The sequence below is a fragment of the Tupaia chinensis genome, unplaced genomic scaffold (genome assembly GCF_000334495.1).
Source record: "Tupaia chinensis unplaced genomic scaffold, TupChi_1.0 Scaffold143602_1, whole genome shotgun sequence".
Lineage (NCBI taxonomy): Eukaryota > Metazoa > Chordata > Mammalia > Scandentia > Tupaiidae > Tupaia > Tupaia belangeri.
Genome location: NW_006203448.1, coordinates 2,817,404 through 2,840,385, shown reverse-complemented (window position 1 = coordinate 2,840,385; position 22,982 = coordinate 2,817,404). Strand labels below are relative to the sequence as shown.

Here is a 22,982-nt window from a genome sequence, read left to right as displayed (position 1 = left end):
ACTGACTACATGGTTCAAGTCCTGGACTGGGTAGCTTGAAAAACATGCTGGACACATGTGTGTGCATGCCCAAAATCCTGAGAGGAGAATGGATGTGAAGGGATTGTGGCGTGGCCATTTCCCCTGGGGGGTTATTTCTCACTCTCTCTCTTTGTCTCTCTCTGGCAAGCACACATGCCCTATAGAAAATTTTTAAGAATTAAATTTTTTTTTTAATGAAGATAAGAGATAATTTAAAAAAAAAAAAAGCAGGAATAGTATCTTTGTTTCCAAACAGTGAAATTCCTTTTATTTTCTCCCACAGAACTGTTAAATGTAATCATATGTTTGTGGTGTTAAATATTTGAGAAATCCTACCATCCTTAATCCAGACAGAAAAGTTTTATTTCTTAGAAATCAAAGTTTTTTGGTATCAGTATATTCTTGTGTCTCTTTCAGTCTCTTCATGGGGATATAAGTACCCTGAAAACAACTTTGCTTGAGGGCTTTGCTGGTGTTGAAGAAGCCAGAGAACAAAATGAAAGAAATCGAGACTCTGGATATCTCCATTTACTGTATAAGAGACCCCTGGATCCCAAGAGTGAAGCTCAGCTCCAGGTAGGACACTCTGTTTAAATCTACTGAAAAGATTTAAAAATGAAATTATGGAATAATTGCTGTCATTTTTTAGATATGAAGTTGATTTTCTGCTAGTCTGTATTTCCACAAATTTCCTTAATTGCAACGAAGAATGTGACTTAGTTTTCTACTCTTTTTAATTAAAAAAAAAAGTGTTTTAATTAAACCTTAAGCTTGGTAGAGGGTACTCTGTCAAAACAGGTACATTTATCAGTTAAATCGTGAGTGATATTAATTAAGTAGGAACGATTTTTATTTTATATTTATTCATTTATTTTAATTCGACCAGAGGGAGAGAGAGAAAGTGAGAAAGCAAGCTACCAGGTCCAGGACTCTAACCATGGTCGGCCATGTGGGACTGTCCAGTGCCTTAACTACGCCACTTGCTGGTCCCCACAGTATAAGTTACTGATCCCTTTGTAGGATGAGGGAACTTCCACTAAGGCTGAGAGGCTTGCCCGAGGCATGCTGACTCTAAGAACGGGAGTAGAAACCTCCAAAAGCCTGGGCTCTCTCCTAAGCTGCTTTTCTCATTGATTCTTAATAATTCTTTTTAATCTCTGTTTTAGCAAACTGGATTTTGTCCTCTACCTTTCCATTTATCCAGGACTGCCATGTTGCTAGGTTTAATGTGAGGGTTGTCTTCTCCCTCCCTATGTTCGTATGGAGGCCCAGTGGGAGGGTACACAGGCAGGTCTGGTCTTTCTTTCCTTGGAAGTGGGCTCTGTATGTGCAGTGAGTCCCTAGTCCTCAGAATTTGAGGCCACAGACTCTGCTATTCCCACCATTTCCATCCTACACCTGGAGAAATGGTTCCTTCTTCCAGAAAGGCCAAAGAAGCCCTGTCATGTTCCACAGCCCCATCTGTGATGCGCCTCCCTCTGCCATTGGTCTCACACACTCAGCAGAGAGCCCACCTGTCCTCACCCCAAAATGCTGCCTGCTCCTTACCTGGCCTTCCTACATGCCTTTTTTGCTTTTTGCTTTATTGCCAAACTAAGAGAATGCACACAGCTTTGGAAGAACACTTTTCCCATTTAGAAGGGAGTAAACTTTATGCAGTCGTGCTAAGTAGATAATAATAGCATGCATGGAGTGCTTACTACGTACGAAGCAAAGTGGAGGTAACATGCTGAAACTACCCAGGTTTCACTGAGAAGTCCTGGCTCTTTGAACCTGGGCATTCTCTCCAGAGCCTGTGCTCTTAACCACTGCGTGGTGGCACAGCCCCCTCAGGTGGGTATGTGCTGGTGGGAGAGGAGAGCGTGTGGGCTCTGGGCCAGGATGCTGTGGGAGCAGAGGAGAATGGAGGAGAAGGGACTGCAGCATGGCAGATTGGTGTTTGCTGGTAGACACAGCTGGGAGGGCGTGTGGGAGCAGCAGCACAGGCCAGTGCAGAGATCCGGTTGCACTGGCATGGGTGAAGAATGTCATCAAGGGTCAAGTAGGATTTACGTTTACTATAGGTCGCTGCTCTCTCCCTCTTCAGCCTGCCTGTCTCTAAAGGACACCTTGTCTTCTTCAGTCAGGACATCCCCTTACCCAAAAATAATTTTGAAAATATGTTTAAACCTGAGATCTTTGTTTGTATGTAAAAAGCTTTTTCCCCTTATTATAGCACAGTTTCTCCATTTGTATACATACTTATTTGAATGCTTGATCTTCATTTTTAATTTTTGTGAGTTAAGTTGGAGAGCCATGAAGGCTAGCAATGACCCCAAACTTAAAGAAAATGATTGCAGGCCTAACGCAATTGCTAAGAATTTTAATAATGGTAAATTCAATTTCTAGTGCTGGTACTATTTTTTTGTTTTTTAAAAGAAATGAGTCTCAACTGGCGAGATGACTTAAATGTTCTCTGCTATGAGTGGATAGGTTCAGAATTATTTTGAGCACTGTTTTATAGGATAATTTTCCCTTGTTACAGTTAATTTCATGGGTGGGAGAGCAAAAACTAAACGGATGTGTTGTGTGAGTACCGGAGTACAGTGGAAAATTCCCTGCCACGCTAAGCCGCTTTATGGAGCTGACAAACGAGAGCTAAGCAAGGACATCTGTCCCCAGGGGCTGAGGCCGACACGCCCTTTCTGTTTTCATTTTCTTCCTACTGCCTCTCCGTCACACTATTAGAAAAGTTGACTTTCTGTTTCTCATTGTAATTATACAATTCTAACGATTCTGTTTCAGCCTTTTACAGTTTCCTCATTCATTGTTATTTTCATGATGGAAATAATTCTGAATTTTTTTTTCTTATTTTTTTGGAGAGGTTTTTGCTATAGGGCACGTGTGCTTGCCAGAAAGACAGAGAGAGACAGAAAGTGAGAGAAATCACCCCTCGGGGGGGATGGCCATGCTGCAGTCCCTTCTCCTCCATTCTCCTCTTGTGATCTGGGGTGCCCGGCGTGAGTTTAAGCCACCAGGTCCGGCACTCGAACCACTGTTGACTACATGGGAGTCCAGTGACATAGCCATTATGCCATCTGCTGGTTCCTTCTGAATTATTTTAACTGTTGATTCCTTGTCCCCTAAGTTCTTCTGGAAAAATGAGTCATTTGCCTTTTTTTTTCTTGTAGGAAATTCGGCGCCTCCACCAATATGTGAAATTTGCTGTTCAAGATGTGAATGATGTCCTGGACTTGGAGTGGGATCGACATCTGGAACAGAAAAAAAAACAAAAGTGAGCAAGAGCTCTCACCCACCCGTAGATCTGCTGTTTCTTTTCTCAAAGAGTGGTTAGCCTGTGGAAAACCACACCAGTGTCTTTTGACACAGTCATTCTGTTGTACTTCTAGACATCTTTGTACAGAAATAATAGATGATGCTTGCAACAGTTTGCATAAAATGATTTATATTGTGGTAAGATTTTATGATAACGCAACATTCGATTCAGCCTAATTAAACCCAACCTAAAGGAATATGGTCACATTTTCTAACTACCAAATATTTCATGAACATTGGGTAATATATTCACACAAAAGTTATATTGAATATATTATTTACATACATACATATATATATTTATATAAAAACATACTTTTTTTTTTCTTCCTATAAAGCGCATGAGAGACAGGCTCATGGACAGTGAGAAATCACCTTCCCAGAGTAGTTGGCCATGTAGCAATCCATTCTCCTCTATTCTTCTCTCAGGACTTTGGTCACACACACACACGCGCCTAGCATGTCCTTTAAGCCACCAGTTCTGGGACTCAAACTGCGCTGCCAGTTACATGGGATCCAGTGCCTTTGCCACCACGCCACCTGCTGGCTCCTGTGTTAAATATTTTTTATGTGAAATATATTGCTACACCACTGTACTTACTAGGTACAGCATATAGAATATAATAAAATAAGAAGAAAAGTAAGACAGGAAAGCACAGTGGATGATCTCAGTCTGGAAGAACAGACAGAAAAGAGATTGGACCTGGATAGGTTTATCAGCGTTCAATTATATCTGCAAGGTGGGATTAAGAAGACCTTTTTCCTTTTCCTTGATATTTTCCTGTGTATTCCAAATTTTTTTGAGAAAACATTCCTAATTAGTACAGATCACTTAAAAGATGAGAGGAACGATGGCGAAAGAGTGGGAAACCTGCCCCTGGATATTTGGTGTTATGACAGTTTTCTGAGAGGGCTAGCACGCAGCACACCGCTAATAGCAAGTGCCCATGGTAAGCCACTTGGAAACAGCATCCTCAGGACGTTAGGTTTCTAGAAAATGTGTATGTGAGTAATGTGATCAGTCGTGTATGGGAACAAATCAAGAAATGGTCTGTTCGCTCTGGTTTCTGGGGCTGTAGGGTCACAGAACTTTTCAGGGGGACGGCCTGGGTGTGACGGCAGGACAGGGCTAGAATGTGTGTGTAACCGCATGAGCAGCATTGACTAAATCACATCGTGCCATGTGGAGAAGGGCTCAGAAGCCTGTACTGAGGACCCTTAGCTTAGAACATCAGTGTGATGGGGAGGTAGAGGTGACATACTCTGCCCCTACCCTGTCCTGGGGGTGGGCTCTGGCCTGTGGCCTGGAGCACTTGTCCTCATGGCCAGTGGGACCCTATCAGAGATGTTACAGCTCAGTCCCCTGGCTGCAATTTATGTGCAGTCCTGTGTGTTACTTCCCTGCAAGAAAGCGCTTGGCCTGACCTGACAGTGGCTTGTTGATAGCTCCATTTCTCTTTGCTACTGGATAAGTTGGCTTTTTAAAGAGAGCATGATGCTAACAGAAAAGCCGAAGTTTTTTGTTTGTTTGGTTGTTTTATAACTTTTTGCTAACCTTGTGGATTTACTATTTAGCATGGTGAGTTCCTTTATACAAATTTCAAAATCTTTAGTCCATACCGTTTTCTGTTTCAGTAGCACTTCCCTGTTTTAGGCCCATCTCTGTACACTATCTTGTATCCTACTGAAGTGCCTTTTTAAATATTCATGTCAAACTACCTTGTCACTAGAGGCACTCACTCAGCCAGCGCTTGACTCCTTAAGGAGGTAATAGGAGAAAAGAAGGTAACACCGGAAGTTCCTGTTTAGGATAGATGTCTTCAATCCATGGTAGTGGGAAGACACAAAATGTACATGCTGACTTATAGAAACAAAGGAGATGGTTGATTCGTAGCTCATGTAGGATCACTCCTTTTGTTTTGTTTGTATAGTTTTCCCCAAAATTAATATAGTCAGATAACACTTCAAAAGATATTCAAGGGGGACCAGCAGGTGGCATAGTGGTTAAAGCGCTGGACTCGCACACAGCCAACCATGGTTCAAATCCAGGACCTGGCAACCTGAGAGAAGAACACAGACCTAGCCTGTCTGTCTTTAGAGCGGCTGTTGTGATCTTGTCTGTTTTTAGTTCTTTTGAGCTAGTTTCTCCCTGATGCTAAATCCTGTATTTTCCTGCTTCTCAATAGTCTGAAGAAATGACACCCCCATAGATTCCAATGAACCTGGTTTTTTTTTTCTATTTTTGTAATTGAATATATTTTACACATACACAAATACAGATCGCAGCATAATGTAGATAGCTGAAAGGATTTTCTTCTGTTCTGCCTCCTTACTTTTCTTCCCTGAGCCTCTCTAGGGTTTTGTCTAATTTACTCTGTCATTAGCCGCAGCCTGGCCTGTGTATTTTGAGCTGTTTTCTCTTCCTGCCATTCCTCCTCATGCTATTTCTCCTCATAGACAATCTTGTGTGTTATTTCTCCCAAGAAAACATGGTCTGACCTGACAGTGGCTCTGCTCGACAGTTTTGTTTCTCTTTGCGAATGGCTAAGTTGGTTCCTAGTAATTTGTGGGTGTTTTTATCCACTAATGGTTCTCTATTTATTGTTCCCAGTTATATTGCAGCCTTTCTTTTTAGGGGTTGGGAGTGGGGTTTAGTTTCCATGACTTGAACCATTTATGTTCCTTTTCTCATTGCTGTCACCAGGCGCTTGCTTGTGCCAGAGCGAGAGACACTGTTTAACACTCTTGCCAACAATCGAGAGATCATCAACCAGCAGAGGAAGAGGTTGAACCACCTGGTGGACACCCTCCAGCAGCTCCGTCTGTACAATCACACTTCCCAGTGGAGCCTTCCCACCTCCATTCCTTCCCAGAGCAGCACTCACAGGTGCACGAAGAATGAGTACCAGTGCATGTGTGACTGATGAGTGCATGAGCCAGTCTCTGGGCAGAAATGTGGGACAGTCGTAGAGTGCTTCTGATGTGGCTTTGAAGGTTACTGCTGTCTGTTGCCTGTGTGATTTCGGTCAGGTTTCTTACCTTCTCTGACACTTTATTTCTTTGCCTAAAAAGTAGACATAACAATACCTGTCTCATGAGATTGTCAGAAAGTTCTGAGCCTGCGTAGCTCCCAGGGCTGTGCCTGATGGCATAGGTGCTCCGTGGGTCATAGCAGACACTGGTCACCATGTTGTCATTTAATGGAAATTAACCAATAGGATTCAGTTGGCCGACTTGTCCCTGAAGCCCAGGTACACCTTTCTGCTTGAGCGTGGAGATGATCAGACCCTAGTGGTTGGCTGTTTTACCTCTAGAGTTACCAAGGGAGTTTTGCGTTTCTGCTTTTGAGCCAAATGTGTAACCGTTAATTGTCCTTTTCAGTGAGGCACTGCAGTGTGTTTGATGCGGGAATGGGATATGTTACTGAGGTTGCAGTCTCTTTTTTGGATTCTTAATGTCAGTTGGTCAGGTGGCATTTTTTTTTTACCTTAATTGCCGGAGGGTACATGCACTTGCCAAAGAGAAACAGAGGAACAGAGGAAGAGATAAAGCACTCCCGAACAGGGTGTGGTCGTGCCTCAATAATCCTTTCTCCATTTCTCCATCCTGTCAGGATTAGACACTTGCCTGGTGTGCATTCAAGGCGCCAAGGCCAGTTTGAACTGCATGGTTGGCCGTGTGGGCTCCATCTCCCTTAACCACTAGGCTGCAATGCTTCATTTCTATATTGAGTATGCGCTCACCTCTTGCATTTCTATTTAAGTGGATAAGGTGCCCCTCACAGCCTCAGCTATCTCAGCTCAGCACTGGTTTCTGTATAACACTGTCCTGTTTCAGTTTTGACAGCGACCTGGAAAGCCTGCGCAATGCTTTGTTGAAAACCACCATAGAATCTCATGCCAAACCCTTACCCAAAGTACCAGGTAGATGTAACTTTTCAGCTATTTAGCTCTATTCTCTTCCAATTACTAACACCTAAAAAACAAGTCTTAAGCATTTATGGTTTCATGAATTTCTTGCAGCTAAACTGTCCCCTGTGAAACTGGCACAACTGAGAAACTTCTTGGCCAAGAGGAAGACCCCACCTGTGAGGTCCACTGCTCCAGGTAGAGAGCTGTTCTTATGTGTTTTAGCATAAACCACGTGGTACAAAGTGCCAGGTGCACTCCGTGTATGTGTACGTGTTTTCCTTTTGGTTCTTAGCAAGGGATAGGGAAAACATCCCCAGAATCTGTTGTGAGTTTGAATATTAGAATGAGAAGCAGGTTGTATATGATCAACAAAACATTTCAGGATAGTTGTTTTGGGTTTTATTCTATGCTGTTTGCATTCTTCAAGTTGCGTGATAGAGATCCCCAGGGGTTCGGGATAGGCCAAACTGGAGCCTAGCCTCTGCTTTAGCCAAAGAAGCTCTACTTCCCTGATGTGTGTGAGGACTGAGTAAGATTGTATTTGAGAAAAAAAGGAAAGAAACTTCCAAATTACTAGATGTACGGAGGTGCTTAGAGACTGTGGGTGCACTGGGAGAGGCGTTTAATTGAAGAAAAAAGTCTATTATCTTTTTTGCCATGAAATTTTCTATATAATAGTTCCTTTTAAAAAAAAAAAAAAGAAAGGGAACCAGCAGTTGGCGTAATGGCTATGTCGCTGGACTCCCACGTAGTCAATCGCGGTTCATGTCCCGGACCCAGTGGCTTAAAACTCACGCCGGGCGCGTGTGCGTGCGTGCCCAAGATCCCGAGAGGAGAATGGAGGAGAAGGGATTGCGGCGTGACCATCCCCCCTGGGGGGTGATTTCTCACTTTCTGTCTCTATGTCTCTCTCTGTCTGTCTGGCGAGCGCACGCGCCCTACAGTGAAAATCTCTCAAAAAAAAAAAAAAAGAAAGAAAGAAAAAGAAAATAGAGCAATTATCTAGATAATTGTTTTGCATTAGACGCACAATTTGTGCTTTTCTTTAAAATTCTGTTTCGAGTTAAAATTTTTTTATGCCAACAACATATGACATTTGATAATTAAAACATCGAAATTTAACTTAATCTTAACTGTACCATCATTTCTCTGTAACATATAGGGCTAAATTGGGTAAGAGTCCCAGAGAAGTAAAATTTTTAATAATTCTTTTTATTTACTTAAAAGAATTATTTGTTTAATTTACTTACTTAAATTTGTCCAGAGAGAGAGGGAAAGTGAGAAAGCAAGCCACCAGGTCTAGGACTCAAATTGTGGTTGGCCTTGTGGGGTTTAGTGCCTTAACCACCATGTCACCAAGCCAGCCCCAATAATTATTTTTATTTAAAGAGTAAATCTTGGGGCCAACAGGTGGCATGGTGGTTAAGGTGCCAAGATCTCACATGGCCAACTAAGGTTCGAGTCCTGGACTCAGTTTGAATTATGCCAGGTGTGTGTGTGTGCATACCCAAATTCCCAGGAGGAGAATGGAGGATATGTGATTGTGGTGTGGCCATCCTCCCTGGGGGGTGATTTCTCGCTTTGTCTCCTTCTGTCTCTGCCTCTCTCTCTCTAGCAGGTGCGTGCACCCTATGGCAAAAACCTTTATAAAAATTTTTTTTAAAAAAGGTAGATCATTGTGAAAACATATGGACAAGTATAAAGAAGAATAAACATTTGTCTTTATTTTTCAAACCACTTACATCATTTTGGTATATTCCTAAGCTAATTTTTTTGCATAAATACAATTTGTTGAAGATTAAATTGGATTATAACATTATGGTTTTGTATTCCAACTTATTTTTTTATTTAAAAAACATTCATGAGCCCTGGGACCAGCAGTTAGCGTATCGGCTATATCGCTGGACTCCCATGTAGTCGACCGCGGTTCGCATCCCAAACCCGGTGGCTTAAAACTCATGCCAGGCGCGTGTGTGTGCGTGCCCAAGATCCTGAGAGAATGGAGGAGAAGGGATTACGGCATGACCATCCCCCCTGGGGGGTGATTTCTCGCTTTCTGTCTTTCTGTCTCTGTCTCTGCCTAGCAAGCGCACGTGCCCTATAGCAAAAACCTCTCCAAAAAAAAAAAAAATTCATGAGCCCTTTCTGGAAGAAAAACAACAAAACCCAGAAAATCGGTTTTATTCAGGATAGTGGAGAAATTGGAACCCCGTGCTCTATGGGCAGGGGTGCGAAATGGTGCAGCTGCGGCCGAAAACAGTTTGGTGGTTGCTTAAAAAAATAAAAATAGGAACCAGCAGTTGGTGTAATGACTATGTTGCTGGACTCCCATGTAGTCGACCACGGTTTGAGTCCCAGACCCAGTGGCTTAAACTCACGCTGGGCCCGTGTGCTTGCATGCTCAAGAGTGTGTGCATGCCCAGGATCTCGAGAGGAGAATGGAGAAGGGATTGTGGCGTGGCCACACATACCGTGGGGGGTGATTTCTCGCTTTCTGTCTCTCTGTCTGCCTCTGTCTTTCTGGCAAGTGCACATGCCCGATAGCAAAAACCCCTCCAGGAAAAAGAAAAGAAAAATTAAAAATAGAATCACCATATGATCTAGGAATTGAAAACAGTCTCAGCAATATTCATCCACCCATGACCGTGGCAGCATTGTTGATAGTGACTGAGAGGTAGCATGAGTATCCATTGACAGAAAATGAATGAAGAGGATGCTGTCTATCCAATAGTGGAATGAACTTTTCAGCCTCATGGACTTTTCAGCCTTAAGAAGGAATGAAAATTTGGCAATGCTGCAATGTAAGTGCACCTTGAAGAGATTCTGCAAAGCAAAATAAACCAGTCACAAATAGACAGTGCTTTATGATTCTACTTATATGAGGTACCCAGATAAGTCACATTCCTAGAGAGAGGAAGTGAAATGATGGTTGCCTGTGGGGTAGTGGAGTGGTTGGAGAAGATGGGGAGTTATTTAATGAGTTAGTTTCCGTTTTGCAAGATGAAAATAGTTCTGGAGATGTTAGTGGTGCTGGTTCAGGACAGTATGAATGTACTTAATACCACTGAACTGGAACCAGCAGATGGTATAATGGTTACATTGCCGAACTCCCACATGATTCACGTCCCAGACCCAGTGGCTTAGACTCAATGCCAGGCACATGTACATGTGTACCCAAACCCTGAGTGGAGAATGGAGAAGAAGGGACTATGGTGTGGCCAATCCCCCAGGGGTGATTTCTCGCTTTTTGTCTCTCTGTCTCTCTGTCTCTTTGGCAAGGTTATGCACCCTATTGCAAAAATCTCTCTAAAAATAAAAAATACTTTTCTGAACCATACAAATACAAGTGATAAGGAGGTCAATTTTATATATATGTATATTTTTATCACAGTAAAAAGAATTGGTAATAATTTTTTTTTTAATTAAAAAAATTCATGGGCCAATTGGCATCACAGCAGTAATGCAACTACATCCATGTGGGAAGGTCCCGTGTTCATATCCCAAGGCCACCCTGTACACACAGTGGACGTCCCCACCATCTGCGTTGAGTGATGGTGGATTGCGGAACGGGAACCCTGTTGGCTGCCTGCCTTCCTGCCTGCCTATCTTGTCTGTCTCTGTCTCTGTCTCTCTCTCTCTCTCTTTCTCATGAGAATAAATAAGCTTTGAAAAAAATGCATAAGACTTTTCTTCTGCCTTCTGTTTTAAAATCTTTAATATTCTTTGAACACGTGCTTTAGAGTATAGTGACTGCACAGTATTTCCTCATGTTAGAAGGCCTTAATTACTTACTCAATTTCTATTGTTAGTGTTCATCTTATTGCTAAGCTTTATCTCAGCACATCTTTATTCATAAGTATTTAACCCAATCTCTGACTATACGTTTATAATAGATTCCTTAGAAGTGAGATTTATGGGGACCAGCAGTTGGCGTAGTGGCTATGTTGCTGGACTCCCATGTAGTCGACTGCAGTTCGACGCCCTGACCCAGTGGCTTAAACTCACACCAGGTGTGTGTGCGTGCATGCCCAAGATTCCGAGAGGAGAATGGAGAAGAGATTGCAGCGTGGCCATTCATCCCGGGGGTCATTTCTTGCTTTCTGTCTCTCTGTCTTTCTGGCAAGCACACGCGCCCTATAGCAAAAACCTCTTCAGAAAAAAAAAAAGAAAAAAGTGAGATTCATGTAATATTTTATTCATTCATTCAACAAATACAGTTGCCTACTTTTGCAGACAGTAGTAAGGAAGAGATAAATGGTCTATGACCACATAAAACTTTAAGAAGGGAAGGGAACCAGCAGTTAGCGTAATGGCTATGTCGCTGGATTCCCACGTAGTCGACCGCGGTTCGTGTCCCGGACCCGGTGGCTTAAAACTCACGCAGGGCGCGCGTGTGTGTGTGCCCAAGATCCCGAGAGGAGAATGGAGGAGAAGGGATTGCGGCGTGACCATCCCCCCTGGGGGGTGATTTCTCGCTTCTGTCTCTATGTCTCTCTCTGTCTGTCTGGTGAGCGCACACGCCCTACAGTGAAAATCTCTCCAAAAAAAAAAAAAAAAAAAACTTTAAGAAGGGAATATGAATGTAAAGCAGATAACTATACATTATATTTAAATATATTAGGATGCATTATATTTTAAAATATTAGGATGCATAATTAAGAATACAGAAATACTTTTTTTTTTTAATTTGTGAAATATGACAGAGATGCACAAAACAAAAATTTATGTCCATGGAGCCTTTGCCCGGTGCAAGAAACAGAACATTGCCAAGGCTGTGGACAAGCTATCACCCTGTCCTCCCTCCCCTGCAAGGGTACCATCATACAGGGAAGAGCCATGCCTTTCCTCTGATTTTTTTCACTTGACATTTTAAATTCTGTTATTTTGAAAAAATTGAAACCTCCAATTCCAAAATTGCAAAAATACAGTAAGTACCCACTTATCCTTCACCATATTTATCAGATAATGTTTGCCATCATTGTTTCATTTTCTCTCCCCCTGTCCTGTTACTGTTTTTGCTGAGCTCTTTGAGGATAAGTTGTAGACAAGTGTCTCTTTAGTCTTAAATGTTTTTGCATATATCCTCTAAGAAGAAGGAAATTATCTTTTACAACCATAGAACAGTTACAGGTCCAAGAAATTTAACATGGATGGACTACTGTTATCTAGAGTACAATCCATACTCCCATTTTACTAGCTATCCCACTTAAGTCTCATATGTTGACTTAGGAAAACAAAACAAAGCTTGGATCCAGTCTAGATTCTACGTTGCAGTAAGGACATAAACTTTATAATACAATCAAGTAGGCTTTAAGCAAGGAATACAGCTGCTAATCCATGCTTAACAATTGATTGGATTATTAGGAAAGAAAGCCATTGCAATCTATCCTTTTAGATCTAACAGTCTTTCCATCAGGTATTTGGGTACATAGATATTTATAGGTGTTAAATCTTCTTGATGAATTAGCCCTTTTACCACTATATAATGTTGTTCTTTTTCTCTTACAGTTTTTGTCTTAAAGCCTATTTTGTCTGAAATCAGTATCGTGACTCTAGCCCTTTTTTGATTTTTGTTTGCATTTCTGTTAACCCATTAACATTCAGTGTTGTTACTGATATTTCTGGACCTGTCCCTGTCATTAGTTAGCCAGTTTCTTAGTTGTTTTTTTGGTTCTGTTATTTCTGTCTCTCTCTCTTTAGTTTTCCTGCTATAGCACTCCCTTCAGAACTTCTTGAAGAGCTGGTCTAGTGTTGGTAAAGTCTTTGAGATTTTTGTTTATCTAAGGATGTTTTTATCTTTTCTTCCCATTTGAAGGATAATTTTGCTGGGTATAGTAATCTCGGTTAAAATAGTTTTTCTTCTAACACTTTGAATATATCTTCCCATTCTTTCCTTGCTTGCATTGTTTCTGCTGAGAGGTCCGATGTTAGCCTGATGGGGTAACATTTGTGCATGTCCAACCAAGATCCTGAGAGGAGAATGGAGGAGAAGGGATTGCAACGTAGCCATCCCCCCTGGGAAGTGATTGTGCACTTTCTGTCTCTCTGTCTCTGTCTTTCTGGCGAGCGCACATGCCCAATAGCAAAAACCTCTCAAAAAAAAAAAAAGAAAGAAAAGAAATCCTGTTTCTTTGTAATGACTATGTATATACCATTATTATCTTCTAACATAAATATTTTGCCTCTCATAAACATTAAATCAATTACCTAGAACTGATTTAAAAAAAAAAAAACTATAGCGGTATAATTGATACAGAGTTTAACTGTTCTAAGTATAGTTTGATGATTTTTAGTAAGTTTACAGAATTGTGGAACCATCACCACATTCCAATTCTAGAACATCTCCTTTTTTCAGAAAGTTTCCCTATGCTTATTTGCAGTTGATCCATATTCCACCCCCAGCAACCACTGTTCTCTCTCTGTGGATCTGCCCTTTTTATAAATTATATATAAATGGAGCCATGTATGCAGTCTTTTGGTTTGGCTTCTTTCACTTGGTTTTGTGTTTTTGAGGTTCATTCATGGTTTGTAACAGGTATCAATAGTTCAAGCAGGAGCTTGCTGTTCACCCTGAGCTACTGAGATGATTGTGTGATATCCCTCTCTTTTTTTCCCTGCCCAATGTGGCTTTCTGCCTTTTCTTGTCTGAGCTAGAGCTCAAGCAGAATAAGATTCTCTGCATTTCAGTAGGATCCCTTTCTCATGCCAGGAAGGTAGCTGCATCCTGATCACAGCAGTGACTAGTGCCCATCAGCGGTGTAGCAGCACCACCCAGTGGAGGACAGCCCAGGCCCTAGGCGTCTGTAAGTGAGCGTGGCCGTTGCCTTTTCCGGGTGATGGAGCCACCTGCACCCAAGGCAAATGAATGGCATCAGAACAGTGAAAGTGGGAAACTGAGAGGACTCCAGCTTACCTCAGACCTGAGGAGTTAACATAGTTACGCCAGTTTCTCTTTTCTACCTAGTTCTCGCAGGTGAAGATCTAAGTCATCTTTCATTGTTACTAACGCTCAGGAGATAGGATTTAAGAGAAGATCTGGAGAGTAATGTGGTCCTTAGTGAATGGAGGCTTTGCAGTAGTTTCATGTGGATCCCCTAACAAATTGTCACAAGCTTTGTGGGTTTATTCTCTCACAGTTCTCTGTCCAGATAACTCAGCTCAGTCCACTGCTCGGTGCTCACAAGGCTACGGTTAAGGGATCAGCTGGGCAAAGCTGTTATCTCTGGACTTGTGGAAAGGCCCCACTGGGTCAGACTCCTCCACCAAGCTCCTTCAGGTTGTGGGCAGAATTCAGTTCTTGGAGTTGTAGGACTGAGGTCCGTGTTTCCTCAATGTGTGCTCCCTACCCCTTCTTCTTCTGGCCAACGAATGCACAGTGGATTTTCATACTTTGAGTTTTTGCTTTTCTGAACTTGTGCTACTTCTCTCTTCCTCTTCTGCTTAACTTCTCTGCTTTTAACAATTCATGGTATCTTGTGTTGGACCCACCTGCATAATCCAGGGTTACCTATTTTAAGGTAGTTGGTACCTGCAGAATTTCTTTGGCCACCTAACAGAACATAGCATGGTGTAGCTCAAGGGAACAGAGGTCATGAGGTCAAGATTTCACCCGGGATGTGCTTGTTCTTCCATGGCAGAGTTATGAGCATGGTCTGCGAAGTCATGTGCACACAGGTCACAGGTCTGGATTCTGGCCCTACCTCCTACCTGCTTCATGGCCTTGGGAACATTACTTAACCTTTGTTTAGCACTAACCATCAAGTTGGACAATAGCCTTTTCTAACTTAGAGGGTAGCTGTGAAGATCACGTGGGATGATGTGTCCAGAAGCTTTCGGTAGCACCTGGTACCGAATAAGGTGTTCTCCACGAGCGTGACTGGCAGCAGCTCTGGCGGTTATGGGCGAGCTCTCTGAATGACTGCTGTGTACTTACTTGCATCAGAGAACCTTAGCACAGGGCAGTCCTGGAAGTCTCTGCGATGACGGAAATGTTTCCGGTGTGTCCTGTCCCACCTTGCAGCTCAAAATTGTGGCCTGTGCAACAAAGGGGTGGAGTTCATCATTCATTTATTTATGTGAGTTACTTTAGCCACATACACCTAGAGGACAAGCGAATCGGCTAGAAAGACGTAAGCTGACTTAGGGAGGAGAAAGAGACATGTGAGATGACTTGGGGAGGAGAAAGAAAGAGCTAGGTTTTTTGCTTTTCAACATACAGGTAGTATACACATTCTGACATTTCTGTTGGCAAAGCCTCACTTCAGTGTTGTTCTCTAAACCTAGTCATCTGATTCAGAAGAATCCTGAGAATTATCTGGAAATGTTGAGAGGCTCAGAACTGCAGGCACCCTATTTTTACCAGTTTGTGGCAGCCTTAGGTTTCCCGAAGTTATTGTCAGAAAGCGACGGCAGTGGCGTGACCGTGCACCCTGCTTGTCTGCTAATTCTTACTCTGCCGGTGCGCACTTCTGTGGGGGCTCAAGATCTCGCGCTTTTACACCAGCATTCCTTCTGTCTCTCGCCTTCTGACATTCTTTTGTTTGACAGTCAAAATGTTCTTGTCCTACACAGCTTGGTTTTTCAAAGCCCCATTTGAACGAAGACCCAGAACCATCTTTGTTCTTATTCGACAACAGCTGCTTCCACTTAAAATAAGTAGTAATTAAATCGTTTTACAAACTGGGTACTTTTCTATTGGCAGTGAAAATGAACAGCTTTTGGACTTGCTTTGAGTTGTCTAAAATTGTGTCTTGTTTGGGACTTTTGTAGCCAGCCTGTCTCGGTCAGCCTTCCTATCTCAGAGATACTATGAAGACTTGGATGAAGTCAGTTCGACCTCTTCCATCTCCCAGTCTCTGGAGAGTGAAGATGCCCGGGCGTCCTGTAAGGAGGAGGAGGCAGTGGTCCAGGTCCCTCGGCATGCCCCTGTGGTTCGCACTCCCTCCATCCAGCCCAGTCTCCTGCCCCAGGCGATGCCTCTTGCTAAATCTCAGCTGATTCAAGGCCCTTCTCCTGGTGTGATGGGAACGTCAAGTAAGTAAATAGTGAGGAAGGAAAAGGTCTTTTTTCCCTATGAGAGTTCTAACTTTGGAGGAACTTGACTGGGTCTCAGTCCATCACGCTAGTAAGGCCTTTGGTTCTAGCCCATTTCTGCTAGTGTTCCAGAAGCTAGAAGACTAATTCCACAGATGTGTGTTCCCCTCGAAAGTGGTGGTGGGACATTGTGCGGGAGAATACTCTCCAGGGATATGCCCCGTAATAACGTTGCTGTCGAGTCCAGCTTGGGGCTTTTAGAGTAGACCTCTGTCAGGAGTGGGTACTGCCCTCAGCGCAGTGCAGCACCCACCCCGCCCGTCCTGGCCGCAGCCCTGTATGCCTCCCGAGCAGATTCTGCTCAGCGCTCACCAGCTCACCGGGCAGCTGCCCTGAGTGCTCGCACCTTCAGCACAGTTTCCGGGCTTGGCCTTGGAGTGACTTTCAGCAAAGGACAGGTACCTGACAAATGCCAGGTGCTAGAAAAGATTAAGGAATGGATCTGTGCTGCTGTGAAAGTGGCACATGGAGCAGTATCAGAGGTGTGGCCACATCAGGTGTCCTAGCTAGTAGGAGAGATGGGCAGGCAGATTGCAGGTAGTGTCAGAGAAGAGAGCCAGCCTGTCAGGTGACAGGTCCTTGTCTGTCTTTAAGAGCTATTCATCATAGCGTTTTCCCTGCAGCCTAATGCGGAGGGAGAATTTACCACTTTTAACTTTGTGTGTTCCTGTTCTCTGACCCACTTTCTCACCTAATTTTTCTTCTCCCTTCAGTGTCTACATCTGCTAGCAAAATGATCCCTCAAGGGGCTGATAGCACAATGCTTGCCACAAAGACGGTGAAGCATGGCGCACCCAGCCCCTCCCACCCCATCTCGGCTCCCCAGGCAGCTGCTGCCGCGGCGCTGAGACGGCAGATGGCCAGTCAGGTGCCAGGTAAAACCAGCCCACAGCCCACAGGGACTGAGCATGAGCTGTTATAGGCACAGGCCAGGGCAGGAGAGGCGAGAGACAAGTGACTCTCTTCGCTGCCCTGCAGAAGCAAAGACCGATGTGATAGCCCTCTTCTCCAGGAGAGAGTTCTGAGGAGGCACAGACTAGGTCTGAAATTCTTTCCTTTTTAGGGGAGGTATTAGATCTGCCATGTTTGGTTAAGTGGGAAATCAGTGGTGGTTGGTTTTTTATGAAGTTGATGATCCCTACTCTTGAACGTCTGCTTTGAGCCCTAAAGTTATCTTTGAAATTATTAATAGGTCATCTGATAACATCAGAATTGTCTCATATTTTCTTGAGAGTCCCAAACCACACTGGGAGGTGGATATTTTGTATTAGAGGAATGGAAGGTTCAGAGAGGTGAGGGTTATCTAACCAGTAAGTAGCAGAACCCAGACTCCAACCAGCCCACTATTCTATTTCAAAGAGCTTTTTCTTAACATTATAAACTTGGTCTTCATTGATGAGAACCCTACTGAGCTGATAGCACTTAAATTTTGTCAACAGTCTATGGGTATCTGAAATTTCTACGTTAGAATTTAACAGTCTGGGTAGTTGGTCTATAGGACTTCAGTTATTACTACTAGAGTTATCAATTTTGTAAGCCAGTGGTTCTCAACTGGAGACCACCCTTCCCCCTCCATCCACTCAGACAGTTGGCAGTGTTGCTGGCATGAGAGGGTAGAGCCAGGAATACTGCAAAGAAAATCTTCTAAAAACTTTGTTGTGGACTCCCCCATGGGAAGGGGTTATGTAGCACTAATGTCTAAAGTGCCAAAGTCTAGGAACTCTGGTAGGAGCCATGTGCCACTCTGGGAACTCTTAAGGCTCCCGCCACCTATACTTACAATAGGAGCCATACAAGTCAATGGTGGAGAATACAAAAAAATCTCGAAAAATCAGGTTTCAGGCCAGGCTGATGAGAAACATGACCCTGGCCACGGGATGATCTCAAGGCCAGCCCTGACCCTAACGTGGGTCCAAGACTCGGACCCGGACTCAGACTCGGAAACAATTCTTTAAAAAAAACCCAGGAAATCTGCATTGATTTACATACGCATGGGCATGACCCTGACCAAAGACCAAAAAGACATGGCTTGATTTAGGCAGTAAAGAATTACCATTAAGATGGGACCAGCAGTTAGCATAATGGCTATGTTGCTGGACTCCCACATAGTCGACCGCGGTTCAAGTACCGGACTCGGTGGCTTAAAACTCACGCCGGGCGCGTGTGTGTGCATGCCCAAGATCCCGAGAGGAGAATGGAGGAGAAGGGATTGCGGCGTGGCCATCCTCCCTGGGGGGTGATTTCTCGCTTTCTGTCTCTATGTCTCTCTCTGTCTGTCTGGCGAGCACACGCGCCCTATAGCAAAAAAATTTAAAAAAGAATTACCATTAAGGCAGGGAGTGGTGGCGCAGCAGTACCACAGTACTCTGTGAGGTCGACCCTCATGGGAAGGTCACAGGTTCTCGTTGGAGGTCTCTGTACCCATGATGGGCTAGCCAAGGCTGGAGGTGGATTACTGTATAAAGATCCTATTGGAAGTATATGTCTCTCTCCCTCTGTCCCTCTCTTCCCCTCTCTGTCTGTTTCCTTCTCTCATGGAGGAAATAAACTAATTTTTTAAAAAAGAATAGAGGACCAGCAGGTAGCTTGGTGGCTAAGGTGCTGGAGTACCACATGGCCTATCTCAGTTCAAGTCTTGGACCTAGTGGTTTGCTTTCTCACTTTCTCTCTCCCTCTCTCTGCTGAGCACAGATGCCCTATAGCAAACTTAATTATAATGAATTTAATTAATTAATAAAAATTACCATTACATCAAATGGTGAAAAGCAAAGGATTTCTAAGAGAATTTTAATTATTAAAACCGTTATTAAGACACCTAATATATATTGGAGAGCAAGAACAAGGTAATTTTTTAAGGTAATTTTGAGCTTTCTGGAAATAGAACTCTGTGATGCTTTTTTCAAATATTACTTGAACCAAGCAGAACTCTGGCATTGTGCTGAACAGGCTCTATATCAAGCTAGCCGAGTCAGTTGTTTCTAAGCTGAAACTTCCAGGACTTAGGATTGTCCCGGTGTAGCAGGAGCTGGCGTGACCTCCATAATCACATTGGAAGCACTGATTCCTAAGGTGTAGGCATCTTTGAATGGGAGAGATGAACCGCGTGCAGTCGTAGGCCAGCTGTCCCTGATCGCTCCTCCGGAGAGCTGCAGATCCACCATGCTGCTTCGGGTACAGCTTTCACCTCTGCCAAAGCAATGAGAAGAGAGCAAGAGCTTTGCTCAGGTTTTCTTAGTAGTCAATTACAGAATATCATTCTGACTTCTGAAAAACAGTCAAATTATAAGACATAAGAGGTGAAAGATCAGTTACTGTCAAAGAGAATTCCATTGCCATTCCCTCATTCAGTCCTCTCGGCCTCCTCCCTCTTTCTCATCCAAGCTCATTTTCCACCTTTCTTCATTGCCTGTCTGTCTCACTGACCTGTGAGCGCCTTTAGAGAAGAAACTGCACTTTAGACACCTTTTTCATTCTCACTACCTGATACAGAGCCTGGCATGTCCTAAGCACAAGCAAAAAAAGGATGGAGTAAATGGATAGCAGGAGCCCTGAGTCTGAGTGCTGCTCACCTTCTAGCTCTTGCTGACTTTCCCTGACTAGCCCTAGCCCACACTGGGCAGGTGTCTCAGCTGCGCTATAGAAAAGCTGACCAGGGACTGTTTTCTCCAGCTCCGTTGTGTTTCCTTGGACTGCCCGAAGTCTGTTCCATGTCCTTCTTTACTGAAGGAGGCCGGGTGCTCACTCAACACAGCGCCCAGAACTGCCTAGAGTTCCTTTATACGATTAGGTTGCAGTCTGCATGAGTTTGTGTCCTGGTCATTTATTATATGTGACTAGACTTTTTGACCCTTTACTGGAATTGATACAGTTCTCTCTCCTCTCTATTTAAATAGCTGTAAGTACTTTGACTGAATCGACTTTGAAGACTGTCCCTCAAGTGGTAAATGTGCAGGAATTGAAGAGTAATCCTTCAGCTCCTTCTGCTACGATGGGGTATGTATGACCCTCTCACGTGTTTAAGCCAGTGAGCGAATGGTTCTGTAACAGAAACGAACTGCCTGTAGGGAGCAGCGTTGCTATGGGCATGATGCCCTGAGGGTGACAGCTACGCCATGTGCACAGCTGGGTTTTTAGGAGGGCCTTTTCAGTGTGTTAGGAACAGTTGCCTTGTAGACCTTAAAGTCCATCTTTGTGACATTTACTCAGTTTGCTGCTTGTCCAAATGTGCCAGTCCACGCACAGTACACATTGATTCTTAGGGTGAGTATATAGTTGGAGTATTTTCTGTTATTTTCCTTTCTGTGAGAAATTTTTGCTATAGGACACATTTGCTTGCCAAAGAGACAGGGAGAGACAGAAAATGAGAAATCACACGCTGGGGGGATGACCACACCCATCTCTTCCATTCTCTTGGGATTTGAGGCATATATATACACACACACACGTGTTTGGTGTGAATTTAAGCTGCCAGGTTTGGGACTTGAACCTTGATCAGCTACGTGGGAGTCCAGCAATGTAACCTTTATACCATCTGCTGCTCCCTGTTTTTCCCCTTTTTAATGTTCTCAGGGTTCTAAAGTTGTTGAAGCTTAAGGTCTAATGCAGACCATTGATTCTGAAAACTGATGATTCAGGACTGACATTTTCTCCCTTCTTCCTCTCCCTGGCCATTTCTGTTCTTTCGTATTTTGTTTGCCTTTTGTTTGAAAAAGAAAATAGTCTTTTTTTTGTTGTGTTTTAAAGAACTTTTTACTGTGGGGTGCATATGCTTGCTGGAGAGACGCAGAGCAAGAAATCTCCCTCCAGGGGGTTGGCCACGCTGCAGTTACTTCTCCTCCATTCTCCTCTCGGGATTTTGGGCCTGTGCACATACACACACACACACACACACACCTGGTGTGAGTCTTAAGTCACAGGATCCAGGACTCGAACTGCAGTCAACTATGTGGAAGTCCAGCAATGTAACCATTATGCCATCTGCTGGTCCCGAAAAGTAGTCTTTTAAAAGGAGCCCTGAGGCCAGTCCATGGAGTGGTGGTTAAGGCTACTAGATCCCATGTGGCCGACTGCACAATTTGAGTCCTAGACCCGACTCAGAACACATGTGAAAAACACATCGGTGCGTGTGCGTGTGTGTCCAGAGTCCTTGGGAGAGAGAAAAGGCGGAGAAGAGACTGCAGCCGAAATATTCTCCATAGGAGCCGCTTTCCACTTTCTCTGTCTGACAAATGCACGCTCTCTAGCAAAATTCAGAACCAAAACTAAAACCAAAAGCAGCCCTGTTTGGATACCTCCAGCTTCCCTTCCATGCCACGTGTGAGGGTGGAGCCACTTCTCTTTATCATGTATGTGCTTAGAATTTGGGCTGTGGACTCCCTCCACAACTCTGGGCCCGGTTCATAGGATACGTCTCTGCCTTGCCTTTTGGTGACAGACTCCTTCAGACCTTGTGTCCCCACGGCATAGGGGAAGGTTGGGACGTTTCCCTGACATGAAGGCGGGGATCACTGAGGGAGCAGGAGCTGCTTCCGCTCATTGGTCCAGCTGTGAGAAGATTAGCCACAGGCTCCATGTTTTTTCCAGAACCTGCTTACCAACTCTGTCACCCACCCAGAGGGGACCTGCTCTGTCTGTTTTTGCTTTGCTGTGTGACCTTGTGTCACTGACCCCCTGGCCTCATTTTTCCGTGTTGGTCCATTTATCAACACTGCCTGCTTTAAGAATTTTTCAGTTATCCAGGGCCGTACGAACAGCCAAAAAACAAGCCTAGCCACTTTCCTATCTTGTAGTGACCTCGAAGCCTTGGTATGCTGTTTAGACCAAGGTGGTATTTGTGGCTGTTGTGAACTTTTCAAGGGAAAGAACTGTGCATTAGAAGTCAGGGACTACAGCTAGATTCCAAGGTTAGGGAAGGCAAGGAAGCCCAGGCCACGGCACTGGGGTGGCCATGGCCTTAGTGGCTGGCCATGCAGGAGAGGTGCTCCCTGCAGTTTTCACTTTTCCTTCTGTTGAGCTCTGTCTCCATCATGGAGCTCATTGGAGCTGATCTCTGAAAAGGATTGTATTCAGCGGGCAGTTGAGATTGCTCTTTTCGGCACGAAAAATAGACACAACAGTTCACAAGGAATCTTGAACAAACTTCTGTCCCCACAGGATTGGGCTCTTGTGCTCACCATGGTGTTTGAAGTGTAGTTTCTTATAACCATTTATTAAACAATAGGTAAACTAAGCAAATTGGTTAAAGAAAATAAGTATTTGCCACTTTCTCTCCATAGGAAAGATTGAGAAGGAAGCATTTTGTCATACAGTGACTGACTTTCAGATTCTTTCAGGCAATGGTTTCCTAACTGTATTTTAAGTGTTAAATTTTGCATTTTTCTGTGTGGTATCTTACAAAAGACTCTGTAGAATGAGCTTATGTAAGCCTGCCATTGGTACAGCCTATGTTTATTGGCCTCGTTCTGTTTATCGACTAAGCATCTCTTTTATGAAATGTCTATCTGAAGCAAGCCCTGACTGTTAGACTGCCTCCAGGGTGGGTGCACTCGCTTGATGGGGCAAGTCCTTTATGGAATTACAATTTAATTTTTTTTTTTTTTTTTTTTTTTTTTTTTGGGGAGTTTTTCACTTAAGGGTGAAGAC

General features: G+C 43.7%; 1 protein-coding gene across 4 annotated transcripts in view; it reads left to right on the top strand.

The window, feature by feature from the left end:
• The window catches only part of NUP214 (nucleoporin 214), a 113,326-nt gene that overhangs the window by 40,686 nt on the left and 49,658 nt on the right, over positions 1 to 22,982 (top strand). For 3 of the 4 annotated variants that reach the window (XM_006164334.3, XM_006164333.3, XM_027766654.1), the window contains 8 exons: positions 439 to 597; positions 3,192 to 3,295; positions 6,041 to 6,223; positions 7,174 to 7,259; positions 7,359 to 7,442; positions 16,017 to 16,280; positions 17,054 to 17,215; positions 20,234 to 20,333. In XM_006164334.3, coding sequence (XP_006164396.1) covers positions 439 to 597; positions 3,192 to 3,295; positions 6,041 to 6,223; positions 7,174 to 7,259; positions 7,359 to 7,442; positions 16,017 to 16,280; positions 17,054 to 17,215; positions 20,234 to 20,333 — 1,142 coding nt within the window. The remainder of the gene's footprint in view (positions 1 to 438; positions 598 to 3,191; positions 3,296 to 6,040; positions 6,224 to 7,173; positions 7,260 to 7,358; positions 7,443 to 16,016; positions 16,281 to 17,053; positions 17,216 to 20,233; positions 20,334 to 22,982) is intronic. The other variant, XM_027766655.1, reaches the window with a different exon arrangement.